The sequence below is a fragment of the Aedes aegypti genome, chromosome 3, assembly GCF_002204515.2.
Source record: "Aedes aegypti strain LVP_AGWG chromosome 3, AaegL5.0 Primary Assembly, whole genome shotgun sequence".
NCBI classification, from domain to species: domain Eukaryota; kingdom Metazoa; phylum Arthropoda; class Insecta; order Diptera; family Culicidae; genus Aedes; species Aedes aegypti.
Window position 1 is genome coordinate 24,472,037 of NC_035109.1, and position 19,627 is coordinate 24,491,663.

Below are 19,627 nucleotides of genomic sequence, written 5' to 3' on the forward strand. Positions count from 1 at the left end.
ACTAGTGTCACCTAGCGGTCAAATTTCGAATTAAATGAGGTACCATCAGATAGCGCTTCACCTCCAGAAAAACTTTACTAAAGACCCCAAGTTTCTATATTATCTGTATTTTGAGATATACCGATTTCAAACTGTGGTTTACTCGAACCGTATTTAGTGCGTTCATTACTATGCGACTTCTATGTACATTTGTTGATTTTACCGTATTATAAAGGGCCATACTGTGAATAAAAACTGTCGAGTATTGTTCTTAAGAAGATTCTTTAGGAATACATTTTGGTTTGGTGTCGATAGTTGTCTTTGTTACAAAATTATAGCAAATAAATCACAACTGTTGTACAAAGTACAACAGCGCGACATGCGTATTATGGAGACTGTTTCAATATTTTTTGGTAATATTGGCCACGTTTCCGAAGTCTTCCGTACACCAGGATTCCTCAGGAAAGTTGCCATATATGGAATGGTTATGAAGCAGGGCTTGCGACATATCAATCTTGAAGATGTTACGAACCAATATATTGGACTCTATTTCAATCGGTTTTGGTCACATTGGCCAAATTCCAGAAGCCTTCTGGCCCCCTGATTCACTAATAGAAGTAACCATAAACAAATAAGCTATAAATAATGATTGCGACGGATGCAATCTGCTTCATGAATCCAGTATGTTGGAGGCTATTTCAATTGTTTTTGTCCTATTGGTCACATGCCGGAAGTCTTCTGGGCATCTGATTCCCTCGAGATAGTGGTCATAAGCCTATAAATTATGAAATAGGACTTGCGACATATCAGTCTTCAAGATGTTATGAAGCATGTATGTTGGAGACTTTTTCAAACATATTTTTTATATAAATATGACGCACTCTGAAGGTCTTCCAGTCCTGTGGGTCCATCGGGAAATAATTATAAATGGATCAACTATGAAACAATGCTCGGGACACATCAGTTTTTAGGATTTTATGGAATATATATGTTGGTGACTGTTTCAAACACAACCCATAATCTGGAAGCTTTGTGGTCAACCGATTTTCCTCTAGAAAGTATATAATGAAAACAAGAATATGCTCGCGATATTGAAAAACATTTTAAGCATTTTTTGCCACATTAGACATATTCCTGAAGTTTTCAGGATACTTGGTTCCTCTGAAAAAGTTGCCATGAACGGAACATTTCTGACACAAGGTTGGGAACATATCAATCTTCAAGATTATGTGTATCACATATTCAGGAAACATTTTCAAACACTTTCGGTCACATTGCCATTTTCTGGAAATCTTCCTGATTCGATCGGAATCTTCCATAAACGGATCAGTTCTATAACAAGACTTACGATACATAAATCATCATTTTTTTTTCAACCATTTTTTTTTTTTCAAAGTTCTTTTAGAATTTTTCTGAATATTTTTTCATGTTATTCACTAGTACAGTCGACTCTCCTTTACTCGATATTCAAGGGATCATCGACTTATAGAATTATCGAGTTATAGAATATACCTACGAAAAAAATTCCAAAATCGAAAGAACAAATTTCTGTATTTCCAATACATATATGATGACTTCTGTGGGCCTTCCTTAGCCGAGTGGTTAGAGTCCACGGCTACAAAGCAAAGCCATGCTGAAGGTGTCTGGGTTCGAATCCCGGTCGGTCAAGGATCTAAATTTCTAAATTCGAAATTCTAAATTTCTCATATCAGCTGCTCGGAAGTCTTCGAAAATATGGCAAATGTGACTGACTCCAAAATATATGATCCATATAATATTGAAGTTTGATATGTTCCAAACCACGTGTCATAGCTGTTCCGTTCATGACCACTTTTTCAGAGGAACCAAGTGTTCGGAAGTCTTCAAGAATATATCCAATGTGGCATAAATGCTTGAAATGATCTTCAACACACGTGGTTCAACAATCATGAAGATTTATATGTCACAAGCATATTCCTGTTCGATAAAAAATAATTGGCTGGAAGACCTTCGGAATATGGTCCATATGATCAAAAATGTCACAACATACTTGATTTATAAAATTATGAAGATTGATGTTCTGCTGATCCGTTTAGAGTCACCATTCCAAGGTGCCCGGGGGACTTTTAGATCTTTAGTAAGAAATATGATAAAAAATGTTTGAAATTACTTCCAAGATAATTGAATGATTTGCGGAATGTGACTACACAGTTCGAACGAAACGTGTAAATTTCTGAGACATAATTGGAGCGCGAAATAACATGGATATGTCATGTAAACTTTAATTATATGTCATGTAATGCAGCAGAAACCTGTGCGATTACATGACATATAATACATTATTTCATGATTTCAGACTTAAATTTACATGACGACATGTTCACATCGCATGAATGAAGTTTACATGACCTGTAATCTTTATTATTTTTAACTGTGTAATGCGATTATTTCAAAAAAAATATTGAAATAATCTCCAAAACACGTGATCTACAAAAACTTGACCAAAAGCAATTGAAATAATCTTCTTGTATCTTGTATATTGATAAGTCGCATGCCTTGCTTTATAACCGGTCCATTTGTGCCCACTTTCCTGAGGGAATCAAATTTCCGGAAGATTTCCGGAATGAAGTCAATGTGACCGAAAAGGATTGAAAAAGGCTCCAACATATTTATTCGTGACATTTTGAAGATTGATATGTCGCAAGCCCTGCTTCATAACCGGCCAATATATGGCCACTTTCCTGAAGAAACCAGGTGCCCGAAAGACTTCCGGAACGTGGCCGATGTGACCAAAAATGATTTAAATAGTCGCCAACATACTTGATTTGTAAAATCTTGAAGATTGATATATCGCAAGCTTTGCTTTATCACAGTTCCATATATGGCCACTTTCCTGAGGGTATCAGGTTCCCGGAGGACTTCAATAACGTGGCCAATGTGACCAAAAATGATTGGAATAGTCACCAATATATTTGGTTCGTGAAATCTTGAAGATTGATATGTCGCAAGCCATATGGCCACTTTCCTGAGGGAACCAGGTGCCCGGAAGACTTCCGGAACGTGGGCAATGTGTCCAAAAACGATTGGAATAATCACCAATATATTTGGTTCGTGAAATCTTGAAGATTGATATGTCGCAAGCCCTGCTTCATAACCGTTCCATATATGGCCACTTTACTGAGGGAACCGGGTGCCCGGATGACTTCCGGAACGTGGCCAAAGTGGCCAAAGTGGCCAAAACCAATTGATATAATCTTCAACATACTTGATTTGTAAAATCTCTAAGTTTGATATGCCACAAGCCCTGCTTCATAACCGGTCCATATGGCCATTTTCCTGAGGGAATCAGGTGCCCGGAAGACTTCCGGAACGTGGCCGATGTGTCCAAAAACTATTGGAAAAGTCACCAATATATTTGGTTCGTGAAATCTTGAAGATTGATATGTCGCAAGCCCTGCTTCATAACCGGCCCATATATGGCCACTTTTCTGAGGGAACCAGGCCCCCGGAAGACTTCCGGAACGTGGCCAATGTGTCCAAAAACGATTGAAATAGTCACCAATATATTTGGTTCTTGAAATCTTGAAGATTGATATGTCGCAAGCCCTGCTCCATAACCGGTCAATATAAGACCAATTCCCTGAAAGGACCAGGTGCCCTGAGGACTTCAAGAACGTGGCCAATGTGACCAAAAACGATTGAAATAGTCTCCAATTTAATTGTTTTGTAAAATCTTGAAGATTGATATGCCACAACCCCTGTTTCATAACCGTTTCATATATGGCCACTTTCCTGAGGGAACCAGGTGACCGGAAGATTTCCGGAACGTGGCCAATGTGGCCAAAATCAATTGATATAGTCTTCAACATACTTGTTTCGTGAAATCTTGAAGATTGATATTCCGCAAGCCCTGCTTCATAACCAGTCCGTAAATGGCCACTTCCCCAGGGGAACCAAGTGACCGGAAGACTACTGGAATGCAGCCAAAGTGGCCAGAAAGGCCCAAGGTGGTTTAAAGTGACCTCTTCTTGATAAATCATGAAGAATGACATGTCGAAGTCCAGGTTTCTGGAGCACTTTGTAGGTGGATCATAATCCTGGAAAAAACCTACCCCACTGCACCCCGGAACAACTCCGGAACCATGTGGCCAATATCATATTCTGTATGACATATGGAAACTAGAGAAGTGATCGGTTGCATTCGTGGTAAAATTTAAAAAATCGCTCCAGAAATAACGGAGATATGATTTTTTGAGTCTTTTTACGAATGCTCAAAACGTATCAAGAGAGGATAAGGGTTAATAATGAGTAAAATTCTGGAGGGAATGAGTATACGCAACGAGGTACGCCTACTGTTCATGTTTTGTGAATGTGTTAGTGTAGCTCACTGACATCCTATTGGTTAAGTGTAGAAAAGCAACAGCTTTTGCTGCCTGGGCTTGGCTCGCGTTTTCGATCTGTGCTGTTTGGGCAGGCCCGCGTGAGAGATGATTGTTAGGCGAGCTTTGTTTGTAGTTGACAGCCGTATACCCACCCTGAAAATTGTTCTACACATAAATATAATTTGATAAGATAGATTTAATGTACATGATAGAAAAAAAAAAATATAAAATTAACCGTGATATGATTCCAAACCAATTTGCCCAAGTAATCAAATAATAGAGTAAGATGGGGCAAAAGATCGACCTTAGTGGCATAATCAAATATTCCAGGAAAACAATAGCAGATGAAACAAAACAAATACTATACAGTGAACCTTCAACATATAGGCTATAATTTTGCTGAACAAACATGTGTCCAAATATTTACCCATTTTTAGTTATAACAGTTTCAAAATTGATTGTCTTAAATGAACTTTTGCCCCACCGGTTGAGCAAGACTTCGAATCTAGAGTGCGGTAAAAGGTAACTGACTAAAACACAAAATATCGATACTTTTATGACAGGCATACTTTATATCAGCCGTAAACTTATGTTTGCGAAAAATACACACTAAATTTTAATCAAAAAATTACCTAGAAAAGTGTTAATTGTAATGCCCAAAAATACCAGTTTTTCACATAACTAAGTGGAAATGTAAAGTTGTGGTGTCATTTTTCGAACGATCAGGCAAATTTTGCTAAATTTAAAGATAATATGTGAATTTCAGGGGCCCAGATAGCCGTAGCGGTAAACGCGCAGCTATTCAGCGAGACCAAGCTGAGGGTCCCAGGGCATAGAGTATCATCGTACCTGCCACACGATATACACATGCAAAAATGGTCAATCGGCATAGAAAGCTCTCAGTTAATAACTGTGGAAGTGCTCATAAGAACACTAAGCTGAGAAGTAGGCTTTTTCCCAGTGGGGACGGAACGCCAGAAAGAAGAAGAATGTGGATTTCAGACAATTTACAAAATTTTCCGTGAATTTATACATGGTTCGAACTTGTGCCCCACTATGGGCCAAAAATTGTTTCCAAGCATATATGCAAAAACTAATACACCTCAAAGCATCCCACAGTGAGAAAATCGGGCTCCAAAACGCGACTAAATGCAATATCTCAGCTGGGTAACGGTTCCAGGAAATGATTTTGGCCATTCTAGAACGGAAAAAGGCTGCTGAATCGATTGGTGGCGGTCCCATTGACCGGAGACTTCGCCCTGGCCACCTAGAGCCCTGGAATCATCCTGAGTTCCTTACAGCAAGTAGAATTAATGGAACTGAAATAAACTGACACGATTACGTTTTGCTGCGAAGCCGCTCACGAAAATATTCTTACATGGGGGATTTAGTGAAATGAATGATTAACCGTTATGGCCATTTTATGGTTCCGGAGAAAACCCGGAACATCCGTAAAATTGGCAATAATAAAAAAAATATATTCTGATAGTTTTTTTGTCTCTTGTTTGTTAGAAATAAGTTTTCTTACAATTCGTATTTGATAATCTGAATGTTTGCCCATAACGGCCATTTTATGGTTCCGGAACTAACCCGGAACATCCGAAAAAATGGAAATACTGAAAAAAAAAAATATTTTCTGATAGTTCCTTTGTCTCTTGTTTGTTAGACAGAAGTACTCTTACAATTCGTATTTAGTAATCTGAATGTTTGACCATTACGGCCATTATATGGTTCCGGAACTAACCCGGAACATCTTTAAAATTTTCCATATTGAAAAAAAAAGAAAAGATTATTCATATGTTCCTTGTTGATTAAAATTAAGTATTCTAACATATTGGATTTAGTGATATGAATGTTTGATCACTTTGACCATCTTATGGTTCCGTAATTAACCCGGAACATCCGTAAAATTTAAAAAAATGTTCTGATAGTTTCTATGTTCCATGTAAGTTTTAATTAAGAATTCTTAAATGTCGAATTAAGTTATATGAATGTTTGACCATTATGGTAATTTTATGATTCCTAAGCTAACCCGGAACAACCGTAAATATTCCATATTGGAAAAAAATCTGATAGTTCAGGAAGAATGCTAAGAGAAATCTTTGAAAGAACTCGTGGAAGTATTCCTGGAATAATGCCTGAAGAAACTTCAGGAGAATCCCTGAAGGAACTCCTAGAAAAACAACTGGAGAAATCCATAAAGTAAAATCTCTGGAGGAACTTGAAGAAATCCTTTAAGGGATTCAAGGAAGAATTCCTGGAAGAACTCCTAAGGGATCTCTAGCGGAACTCCTTTGAGAATCTCTCGTGAAACGCTTGGAGGAATCGCTGGAGAAGCTCCTGGAGGAATTTCTTAAGGGACTCCTGGAGTAATTTCCGAAGTAAATCCTGAAGGAAAATAACTCTGAAGGAATTCCCGAAGGAACTCTTGGAGGAATATTTGAAGTAATGTTCAAAAGAATACTTGGAGGAACACTTGGAGGAATTTCCGAAGAACCTCCTGGAGGAATTCCTGAACGAACTCCAGGAGGAATTCCTGAAGGAACTCCTAGAGAAATTCTTGAAAGAATCTCTGGAGGTATTACTGAAGGAATTCCTGGACAAAATCATGGAGATACTCCTGGAGGAAACTCCAGAAGGAACTCTAGAAAAAAAAACCTAAAGGAACTTCTGAGGGAATTTCTTGAAGCACTGGATGAATTCCTGAATGAACTCTTGGAATAATTCCTGAAGGATATATATATATATTTTTTTATTTAAACTCCTGGAGGAATTCCTTAAGGAACTCTTAGACGTATTACCAGAGGAACACCTGGAGGAAATCCTTAAAGAACTCTTGGTAAAATTCCTGATGGAACTCCTGAAACCCTGTAGAAATCTCGTGGAGGAATTTCTGAATGCATTTTTAAAGAAATTCCTGTAGGATTATCCTGAAGGAGCTCCTGAAGTAATTCCTGAAGAAACTCCTGGAGGAATCCCATAAGGGTTTCCTAGTGAAACTCTTGTAGGAATTCCTGAAGGAACTTTTAGAACAATTCCTAAAGGAACTCCTGGAAAAATTCCTAAAAGAACCCCTGCAGAAATTCCTGAGAAATATCTGAAGAAACTCCAGTAGAAATTCCTGAAGCTACTATGGGAGAAATTCCTGAAAATAACCCTGAAGGAATTCCCGAAGGAACTCCTGCAGGAATATTTGGAGTAAAATTTGAAGGAATATCTGGAGGAACTCCTGGAGGAATTTCCGAACAACCTCTAGACAGAATTCCTGAAAATACTCCTGGAAAACAATCCTGAAGAATTCTGACAGAAGTTTTTTTTAGCGTTCCTCCAAGAGTTCCTTCAGGAAAATCTTCCAGGAGTATCTTCAAGAATTCCTCCATGAGCGTTTTCAGAAAATCCTCTAGCAGATCTTTCGGGAAATCCTCCAGAGTTTTCTCCAAAAACTCCTTCAGGAATTCCTCCATGAATTCCTTCGATAATTCTTCCAGGAGTTCCTTCAGGAATTACTCCAGGAAATCTTTCAGAAAATCTTCAAGGATTTACTGCAGGAATTCCTTCAGGAGTTACACCAGGATTTTCTTCTGGAATTCCCCCAGACATTCTTTTAGGAGTTCCTTTAGGAATTACTTCAAGAGTTTCTCTAGGAAACCCTTTAGGAATTGCTCCAGGAGTATCTTAGGGATATCTCCAGGAATTCTTCAGGGATTTCTCCAGGAAATCTGCAGGAAGTGCTTTCAGGAATTCCTTCAGGAAATTCTACAGAAATTCCTCCAGGAGTCTTTTGAGGAGTTCTTTCGAGAAAATACTCCAGGTATATCTTCAGAAATTCCTCTAACAATTTCTTCATAAATTACTTTTGGAGATCTATAAAGATTTCCTCCAGGGTTCGCTTCAAGAATTGCCCCAGGAGTTCCTTCAGGAATTTTACCAATAGTTCGTTCAAGAATTACTCCAAGAGAATCTTCAGGAATTTCTCCAGATGTTCCTTCTGTAATACCTCAAGAGTTCCTTCAGATGTTTCTACAGGAATTCCTTAAGAAGTTCCTTCAGGAATTACTCCAAGAGTACCTTCAGGAACCTTTCCAGGAGTTCCTCCAAGAATTCCTGAAAGAGTTTCTTCTGAGATTAGTCCAGGAGTTCCTCTAGGTATTCATCCAGGAATTCCTCCAAATATACTTCCAGAAGTTCTTTCAGGAATTCCTCTAGGACATCTTTCAGGAAATCCGCCAGGGTTTCCTTCAACAATTCCTCCAGGAATTCATCCATGATTTCCTTTAAGAATTTTTCCAGGAGTTCCTTCAGGATTTACTCCACGAAATCTTTCAGGAAATCTTCGATGATTTACTTCAGGATACCCTACACGTATTCCATCAGGGAGTTCCTTCAGGAATTCCTCCAAGACTTCTTGTAGGAAACCCTTCAGGAATTCCTCCGGAAGTTTCTTCAGGAATTATTCCAGGAATACGAGTTCTTTCAAAGATTTCTTTTAGCATTCTTCCTGAACTATCAGATTTTTTTCCAATATGGAATATTTACGGTTGTTCCGGGTTAGTTTAGGAATCATAAAATGACCATAATGGTCAAACATTCATATAACTTAATTCGACATTTAAGAATACTTAATTAAAACTTACATGTAATATAGAAACTATCAGAACATTTTTTTAAATTTTACGGATGTTCCGGGTTAATTACAGAACCATAAGATGGTCAAAGTGATCAAACATTCATATCACTAAATCCAATATGTTAGAATACTTAATTTTAATCAACAAGGAACATATGAATAATCTTTTCTTTTATTATCAATATGGAAAATTTTACAGATGTTCCGGGTTAGTTCCGGAACCATAAAATGGCCGTTATGGGCAAACATTCAGATTATCAAATACGAATTGTAAGAAAACTTATTTCTAACAAACAAGAGACAAAGGAACTATCAGAATATATTCTTTTATTATTGCCAATTTTACGGATGTTCCGGGTTTTCTCCGGGACCATAAAATGGCCATAACGGTTAATCATTCATTTCACTAAATCCCTTATGTAAGAATATTTTCGTGAGCGGCTTCGCAGCAAAACGTAATCATGTCAGTTTATTTCAGTTCCATTAATTCTACTTGCTGTAAGGAACTCAGGATGATTCCAGGGCTCTAGGTGGCCAGGGCGAAGTCTCCGGTCAATGGGACCGCCACCAATCGATTCAGCAGCCTTTTGCCGTTCTAGAACGGCCAAAATCATTTCCTGGAACCGTTACCCAGCTGAGATATTGCATTTAGTCGCGTTTTGGAGCCCGATTTTCTCACTGTGCATCCTTATGATAGGCCTCGAAACGCCCTTATATAAAATATTGAATAATATTTTACTTTCATTTGGTTCCATGTATCGAAAGTTTGACCAAAAATTACAATATTCACGTCTAAAAACAACAAATAGCCATAAATTTTCCAAACTTCAATCAGTTTTTATGATATTTGGAGTGAAAGTCCCTTACTTGAGTAGCATTCGAACCACCATGACTTTCTTACAGGGTGTCCGCAAATTATCCGAACAGCAAAATATTGGAAAGATGATCTCGCATTGAAAACAATGAAAAATCAATGTCCATGTACCTTTTATAATACATCTATATGTTAACACAAAACACAACTTTAAAAAAATTCGAAATGTTCGTTTGTTACTGAGATAGGCGCTGGAGATGTGTTATCCCTAAAACCTAAAAGAGGTGAATTCAAATGTCCTATTATTATTTGAAGCAATCTACAGGTTAGTGGATTCAAGTTAGACTGGAAAAAGAAAATTGTGCGGTTCAAATCTAGTGAGTTCTATGGAGGACTAAATTTTGTAACATAATTTCATTGGATCATATGCCAATATTCTCACAAATTTCTAGTAATGAAGCTAACCATCTTCTGGGATGGATTTATGCAGAATTTTTGGTAGGATTATAAAAAATGGATTACTTGTCACAACATCTTGGACTTGTGGACACAGCTTTTACGAATAACATGCTCAACGTCACAGAATGCGTAATTTTTAAAATTCATGGCAAGATAAGATTATGTTAGAGTTTTAGTTGAATCTACAATAGAACAATAAGCAGGTTTTGTTTTGAACTCCTGGACAGCATTCCCAAATGTTTCAAGGTAGGATTATGAAATGAATATTGGGTGAGATTCTGAAGGAATCCTAGGCACAATTCTTGTAAAATCATGGACAGAATTCTCACTTAATTTTGACCAAGATTTTCGCACATGCTTGACAGGATTTTCACACATTCCGGGTTAAGATTCTAAAAATAATCTATGCAAGATTTCGAATAATACTAGGTGAGATTTCGGCATTATTCGGAGTATGATTTTTCTAAAATCCTACCCTATTTTTGAATCATGTAAGAGTAGTGTTACATGATTCAAAAATAGGGTAGATTGTTGAAAATACCCTTGGCAATTTTTTTGCATGATTTCGAAAGGGACTGCCGATAAGCTCAATATATGTGTTAATAAATACTTTCGATCATCTGACTGAAATCTGTGAGATTGTTCTAGAAAATTAGTGTCACATTGGTAATTGTACGCATTGAGATTATACATGAGCTTCGTAATGTAGTAGCAATGGAATTTTTATCAGAACTATTTTGTGACTATTCACCCAATATGCGATATGAGCTGTACACAATTTCAGCCTCAAATAAGCACTTTTGAGTTGTTGGTATTTTTTAGATATTTTAGTTTCTTCCCATAGTCTTATAAAATGCACACTTGGTTTTCCATTTACTCAATGTCACTTTTGTTGAATGCAGTTATAGGAAATACAATAGTTAATTATTATCCCGATAGGGGATTATGCAAATCGTGGTTAACTCTATCGGTTCTGAGAAATCAGACATTTACATGTTAGATTTGGAAAAAAACAAACAAAAAAAAAAGCATAACATTATACATCTGGCCATGTCTTTACAAACGATAAGGAAGGGACGGAATGTTAGTTCAATGTCTTCAAAGCATAGAGAGAATAGAAATTATTTTCATCTTCATAGACTTTACAGCACGGGGATATTACATTAATAGGGTAAAATGGTCATAAGGATACGCTCCTGTGATAATTTTAACTATTATTGGTAACATTCAATATTTAATGTGTTAGTATTAATTTTGAATTCATTATCATTTATTCTATAATGTTATTTTTTTATTATCTTTTAGTGACTACACTCTCCACATCACCCACGAAACATTCCTGCCCACAACGACGGAGGAGGAACGCAACGCCCGGTACACCAAGTGGAAAATGGCCGTCCAGCGCAGCTTGGGCTGGGCCGTCACCAAGAAGAGTGATGCCATGACAGGTGAGTTGATTCCCTCTTCGCTTCGATGCTTCTGGCTACACTGCAGCCTATGTTACTTCACGTGGAACGGAGATGTGGAGTACCGATTATACATGGGCAAATTGTTCCAATTTTTCTTGCTACAAATTCAGTTCCTTATTATAAAAATATTACAAATTGTGAATAATTTTTCTTGTTACAAATTCAGTTCCTTATTATAAAAACATTACAATTTTTCTTGTTACAAATTCAGTTCCTTATTATAAAAATATTACAAATTGTGAATGTAGACATCTTTTCTATAGATATTTTAACTATTTACACATATTTGACTATAATAAGTCCAACTCAAACATATTTTCTTTGATAAATTACTTCTAAAAATTGCGAATGCTAGTGAATCGTGACTCACCTGAGAAGATTCGCGTTTCATTCACTCGTCGAGTCGAGTCTTTTGAATTATTCGCGAGTGAGTCGCCCATCTCTAAGTACCGATAAACGTGATATAAGCTCCAGTAGAACAGAACAGAACCTCATTCATTCCTCTGACACCAACCCCCTCGACGACGACCGACAATCATTTCAGATGACACTGCCTTGGACAAATGTACCCATCTGCAATTGACTTTTGCACTCGGAAGATTCGAACTGAAATCACGACTCTGAAAAACTTACGACCCGCAGACATCATTGTTCCACATTCCAATTTTGATTGTAAATGCACATTCCTAATAAATCACGTTCTTCTCTTGCAATCATCCCATTCTACAGACGAACGCTACTCCATGCTGGCGTCGATTCCGGCCGGACTGTTCCTGTTGAGTTCGTTCGTGATGCTGGTGGTCTCGCAAGCCAAACGAAGCTGAGCTACCTAACCTAAAAAACCGAACGCTTCTGGGGCCGTCTGTTCAGTTGCAAGTCTTATTCTAAAATTGCATATACTTACAACTTATTATTAGCTAGATTAGACGGTTGTAGTCGGAACCCAAGCTTACAACTAAAAAGACAACTCAAACTCTGGGGGGTGCTCAAGTATCCAATAAGGTAGATAGTTAGCGCCGGAAAGGCGCTATAATGCAACTTTAAGGTTAGGAGACCCAGATTAGGACAAACGAATAGCAAACCAAAAAAAACAAATCAGTGATGCTTCCATGCAGCAAACAGTATAGATAGTTAGGCAAACTAATCCGAGTGCACTACGCAATTGGGCCTCAGTCGATTGCAACCCAAGTGTCAAAGAGTACCTTTCAATAGTTAACGGAACTAGGAAAAAAAAAGTAAGCACTCCATTCCTCGTAGTACACGAAAGCTTAGAAAACAAATTGAAAATAGGTCTGTAGTAGAAGAACAAAGGGGAAGATTGTAACAATCTAAAAATTATATAATAATCAATTAGACATATGTGAGGAACAAAAGTAAAGCAAAAGATGTAAGTTATTTTACACGAATTGTTAGGATCCCTCCGTTACAAAGAGACACATTTGATTTAGTCGTTTGAATGATGATATTTTAACGTGTTTAGGCATAACTTTTAGCGATCGATTTATTGATTTGTCAGACTATTATTAAAAAGATTCTATCCTCTAGATGTTAAGCATATTGAGGGCTTGATTTTACTGTTGTCAACCGCAGGTAGTTTATTTATAGCGCCTAATTTGATTGTATTGTGAACACAGAGTAGCTTTACTTTTACTAAGTAGCCATCTAACGAGGAAACGACGATTGTAAGACTTTTTTATATACAGTACTTAATGCTACAGAACGAAAGATTTTATTATACACACATTATTTTGCCGATGGATCAAAACGTAGTAGATATTTATCCGAAAACAAGTCCCTGATAGTATAGGTAATAAAATATGTATTTCAATTGCACTTAATAAAAATTACTAGATAGGAAATTGTGGAAAATTTAATTGAATGCTGTTTGAGAAGTAAAAATGGAGTCATAATTGCCATGAGTTAGTTTCCAGCTGTGGGAAGTCGATTAATGTACTAACAAAAAAAAATTCCGGCTGGATTGGTGAGCTCGTTTTATACTTGTTTGTATGTTCTTTTCCAAACTCCCATGGAGACTATTAAGCTTTGAGCAAAACAAATTTTTCTTGCCTTTCATGAAGCTGTGGACTCAAAATCTTCCCAATAAAGAAATAATAATAATCCACGAAAAAATCTGGCAAATAATTCCTTAAGATTTAGCCATCCTTGTCAGCCAAACTACAAGTCTAATAAACCTGAATGAATGGAAGAATGGACGATCAATTTGTTCAGCAATCTTGACTAATAATTCAAAAGAGGGTTTTCTTAATAGCTCTGCCAATGTTTTTCTTGAGAATTTTTTTTTTCAAGTATTTATTACTTAAAAAATTTTGCTTAACATATTTCAAATTTCTAAACTTTCCAGTCCAGTTGAAATCACTACGCTGCTGTTTGTAAGCTGAGCGAGATTCTAGCATTACTGTGAAAAATACACCAGCGCGACTGTTAAGATGAGCTAAGAATTATTTTAAGGAATATTCCAGGCAAAATTTCACATATTCCGTAGAGAAATTTTTTGGACATGGCCGCTGACAGCTGGATTATCTAAGATATACTCTTAGAATTTCTTGAGAAATTCATTTTATAAAAAAAATCTCCGAACAATTATTTATAAAATACACTTGTGAAAGACATAAATACACTAACTAAATCTATAAAATTGGGCTTCGTGGACGTGCGGTTAGCGGCGTCAGCCGTTCAGGCGTATTGTGCCACGAAGCGTGGGTTCGATTCCCGCTCCAGTCGGTGGAAACTTTTCGTCAAACGAGAAATTTATCACTAGACTACTGCACGCAAAAAAATTGTGCGGTAAAAACTACCATTTTAGGGGGTTAAGCGCTCGCACCGGCATTTTTCAGAAGACCAGAAATGCGCTTGATTTTACCATGTCTGTTGTCGAAGTCAGATTGTTGTAAATTATTTCTGTCAAATGTATCAGTAATATGGTGGGATGTACCTCAAACATAGTAAATTGGTCTGAAATTCCATGGTAGTTTAAAGAATGGGCGTAGTCAGCTAAAATAGTAATTTTTACTACAGAAATTTTTTTTCCGTGTGGGTGTTCTGTGTTGTCCGTGGCCTAATGTTCGTGATTGTTCAGTCTGTGCAGCCTTTGGCTGAAGACGGTGTAAATTGTCTTAAAAAAAATCCACCCAGCAAGTTTATTGAACTCGAATTTTTCTTCAGATTAATTCATTAGGCTTCTTTTACACGTAAACACGATCACATATCTTAAATATCCGTGAAAAAAATGAATATGATTAAAATTTTACGTCCAATAGGCTAGCCTCAGGGTGAATGAAGAAATTTTTTACTACACTAAAACCTCAATTTCGTGATCCTATTTTATACACACATTCAAAATACGTCACTAATTTACGAAGTAAATTCAATTTACGCCAAATGAGTTAAGACTATTATATGGGAAATTATGTAGTGGAATGACCTCCGGTTGGGGAAAATCGTTGAAAACCCATGCAATATGAGTATGGGGTTGTGCGATATTTGCCAGAAAACCATTCGCCAGAAAACTATTCGCCAGAATGACATCTGCCAGAAAACCATTCGCCAGAATGTACCATTTACCAGAAAACCATTTGCCAGAATGTACCATTCGCCAGAAAGTACCATTCCCCAGAATTATTTTTCTTATCGATTTTGATCATGAAACAACTCGGAATCCAAGGATTTTCGTCACAATATTCGACTTGTGCCACTTTACAAAAGAACTAAATTGAACAAATAGTACGGTAACTATCTCGTTCTTCTCATTTTAAGCTTTCTGCTAGTGCACAAAGCGAAGACAATATAACACTGTTGTTCTACATCTCTTGCGAGATTTTTTGGCTATGAGGTTTTGATACAATATTCTAAGCTGTTTTACCTAGTCTTAAGAAGATTTCATTTCCTGTCACCACGAGCTGTTCTTTATCAGAATATTGTATTGTACAGAATTTCTCGTACAACTACCAGATAGTTTTTGCTTTCTACTTTCTCCCGAATGTCGTTTCCCTGAAAACTACTTCCCTGAATACCCCGTTTTCTCAAGTGCCCTATTTCCTCGAAAATGTTTTGGCACTCATAATTATCAGAACTTATTGAATATTTCAGGCTAATGAACGGTTCATATGAGATGCACCCTTCTTTTTTAATCAGCGGTTCTTTAAAGTTTCTCCGAATTCAGCATTTTTTGTTGTTTTCTTTATCGTTCTTCCTAGTTCACCACTCTGTCTCTGAAGATTGTTTCTTATCCATTTTGAACTGCATCTATTTTGGGGCCGTCCATGAACATGTCGTTCAAGAGGGAGTAGAAGTGGGTGGTTCTATCATAATACCACGATCCATACAAACTTTGGGTCATTCGGGAGAATGGAATGCAGGAAAAAGTGTCATTCGGGTATCTGGCGTTCGGGGAAATGATATTCGTGGGAACAACATTCGGGTAAAAATAGACCAAAAGGTTTTTAGTAATAATGGTCACCTAAATATCAGTACATGAAAAAGTATTTGGTTACCGCTACTTGACATGGTTTTTGTCAAATAAGAATTCTCCATTCCCCTTATATAGTATGTTCTTATTGATTTTACAACTGTCTTATTTGTCTAAAAGCTCCTGAAAGTTGTTATAGTAAATGTAACATTGGTTTGCGAGTGGAGGCATTCATTACTTCATCGAACGGATGGCACAAATAGTTGCAACGTATATCGAAATCTTGTAAATATCCAATGAACTAGCTTTTATGAAGCAACAAAACTTTTAAGAACAGCTTATGACGAAAAGAAGGGAGCACCACTTGTGAAATATTTTTTTAAACCATTATTCCCTGTAAAACTTAATAATATTAAAAAAATAAAACATTTAATTGAAACTGAAAAAACAGAAAGATGGAATTTGATAATTTTAAAATAGCATAATCTCATGTAGTTGCAACGTATATTGAAATCTATTAAATGAATTTGTCCATAAGAAGCAACAACACTTTGAAGAACAGCTTATGCTGAAAAGAAAGGCGAACCGCTTGTGAAGCCTTTCAAACCATAATACCATTTTACAGGGACAACATATATTTAAAAAAAACTTACTTTACTATCCGTCATGCTAAATATCCATTCTTTACATCAGTAAGCAGTATCTTTCTTACATAGTGAAGCAGCTTTTAATGAATGCAATTGTTATTCTACTGCCGCGGCTGAGGATCACTGTTCTATTGTATATTTTTTTCTTTCTAGTTCCACGGTCCCCCAGTATTAAGTGTTGCCTTTTAAATTCATATTCATAAAATTTCAGATATTGCTGTTGATCGTTGAATGCTCGAGAAATCGATATTTTTATTATATGTACCTAGTCCAACAATTAGAATATGGATATTCGAAGCTGGCTCACTAAGTCAACGGTAGGTTGTGTCCAAGAGACCCTGTACTTTTTTGAGTATATTAACTAAAATAATCCCACACATTTTTTAATGCTCTACAATTGCAAACTTGATTTATCTGAAAAAAAAAATCTAGGGGATGGTAAATTCTGGGGAATGGTACATTCTGGCGAATGGTTTTCTGGCGAATGGTACTTTCTGGCAAATGGTTTTCTGGCATATGGTACTTTCTAGCGAATGTCATTCTGGCGAATAGTTTTCTGGCGAATGGTTTTCTGGCAAATATCGCACAATCGAGTATGGGGATGGCAAAATTCTATGTAAGATGCCATTTTGAAATTCAAGATGGCAACCACTGGTTGGAGTAAATCACTGAAAACCCATGCGATATGGGAATTTTCGGAACGGGCACGCAGTGTTGATAGACTCACACTCAAAATCTTAATCAATACGCTCTCCCGTGAGAGCAAACTCATTAGAGATCTGCTTCGCTAATCTCACGTGTGAAATTTTGATGCAAAATCAACTCAATCAACTCAAACCGTAAAAAATGATTCAGTCACAAAACCCGGCAAAAACTCGTGAAATCCGAATGTTGTTGTTTACGTTAGAAAGGATTAACATAATTTTACCAGACTAACAAGAACTTATTGCCGTGTGTGAGCAAACTGTGGAAATACGAGACAATGAGTCAAAAAGGTGAGCCAACTCATCAATGATATTTTGACTGCTGAGTTGCATGATTGACAACTCACGCATGAAAAATCTCAAGCGCGAGTTGTGAGAAATCGAGTTTTTCACAACACTGCGGGCACGACGAGGGGAAGACGAAAATCAATGTCCGGCATCGTTTTGAAAACCAATATTTGTTTTGATATCCAATACAGCTAAGGCCTAAAGACACGGAGTTCATGAAGCACCAAGAGCATCAGTACAAATCAATACTCCGTTTACTTATACAGTCGCCTCTCCACATCTTGATATCGAAGGGACCATCGATATAGGGAGAGATCGAGACAAGGAAAAAATTTTTGATGAATACTAGATTGAAAAACACTCCGTTGCCAAGAAAGTAATGCACAAACAAACGTCATTTTGCGCTCCTAATTTGTTTTGAATCCCAAAACTTTGGTCTAGTAACCTTCGATAATGGTCATATCGACATACGGAGAGAAAATTGAGAACGAAAAATCAACAGAAACACATCGAGATATGGAGATATCGAGATAAGGAGGATATAGATATATGGAGAGTGAAAATGTATGCAGACTGAAGGGACTTATGAAACCATCGACATAGGGAGAGATATCGAGATGTAGAACATCGAGATGTGGAGAGTCGACTCTATGAACAATTGACATCATATGCCATAACTAAATACCATCAATATACAACTGCTTACACACTAAGGAAAAATTACCGACTTCGGTGATTCGTTTATCGAAATCTCAACAGCTGAACCGTCGGTAATCGATTCGGTAAACGAAAAAATTACCGACACATCTGTAAACTAGGACAGGAGCAGCAACTGTCAAATTAACCGACTGGTCGGTAACGTTCAACGAGTGGTTTGTAATTTATTTTACAGAATAACTGTATTTTTGTTGTGGAGGCGGATTTATCTTATTAAGAAACAACAAAAACCATATTTTCTATTTCATAGTTATATATTTTATTGGGATAAATCATTTGTTCGGCCTACTCTTCCTCTTGTTGAAACTCGCGGTAATCCGGTAAATCGGTCGATGGCTGATGGTAAATTCGGTAATATGGCTGATTTACTGATTAATCAGTAAAATAATTCACCGTGTTCGTTAAATTCGTGAAAATTCACAGATCTTTCGTCTTTTAATTTACAGATATCGGTAATCGGGCTATAAAACACCGAATCATCAGTAAATTTCTATATCACCGATGTATTCCAGTAATTTACTTTACCGAACTTGGCGATGATGGAATTTTCTACATCCTCATCAAGAAACTTACAGAAAGTAGCTTATCATTTTTAGTTGATATAGGGTAGAAGCACCGGTTTTGGCCATACGCTAATTGTAGCCATAGGGGATTATACACCGTTTACATTGCCAATCAGCATGACATCTTTTGTGTTCAGTAGATAGATTCACATGATAGAGCTACATTCATTTACTCGTCCAAATTGATTCAAAACATAAGAAAAACAATTCATTTTCCTTGTATTTTTAACTCCTATATATCTAATTTGGCCACTCTCATGGAAAATCAATGCGATTGGACAATTTAGGAACCGAAGTTAAATCTCTGGCCGAAACTGGTTCCGTTGGCCTATATTGACCAACGGAATTTTCAAAGCGAAAAAATTGTTTTAGCTTAGTTTTGATATTTTACACACGTAATATGGATTGATAGCTTGCATTTGACATACTTGTAGTATGAATACGGCTTCCCATTTAATTTTTATTGACATTTTCTCTTCGGCTGGCCAAAACCGGTGCTTTTACTCTATTTAACAAATGTTTTCAATTAGCATATTTTCCTGAGAAATGGAAAAATGCTAAGGTTGTTCCAAT

The 19,627-nt window shown here is 36.8% G+C and overlaps 1 protein-coding gene across 3 annotated transcripts in view; it reads left to right on the top strand.

Annotated features, from left to right (window-relative positions):
- Window positions 1–13,542, top strand: part of LOC5567639 (glycerol kinase) — an 80,301-nt gene extending 66,759 nt beyond the window's left edge. For all 3 annotated transcript variants that reach the window (XM_001651782.2, XM_021855585.1, XM_021855586.1), the window contains exons 11-12: window positions 11,546–11,688; window positions 12,439–13,542. In XM_001651782.2, coding sequence (XP_001651832.2) covers window positions 11,546–11,688; window positions 12,439–12,533 — 238 coding nt within the window. In that variant the 3' untranslated portion in view covers window positions 12,534–13,542. The remainder of the gene's footprint in view (window positions 1–11,545; window positions 11,689–12,438) is intronic.
- The last annotated feature ends 6,085 nt before the right edge of the window (window positions 13,543–19,627 follow it).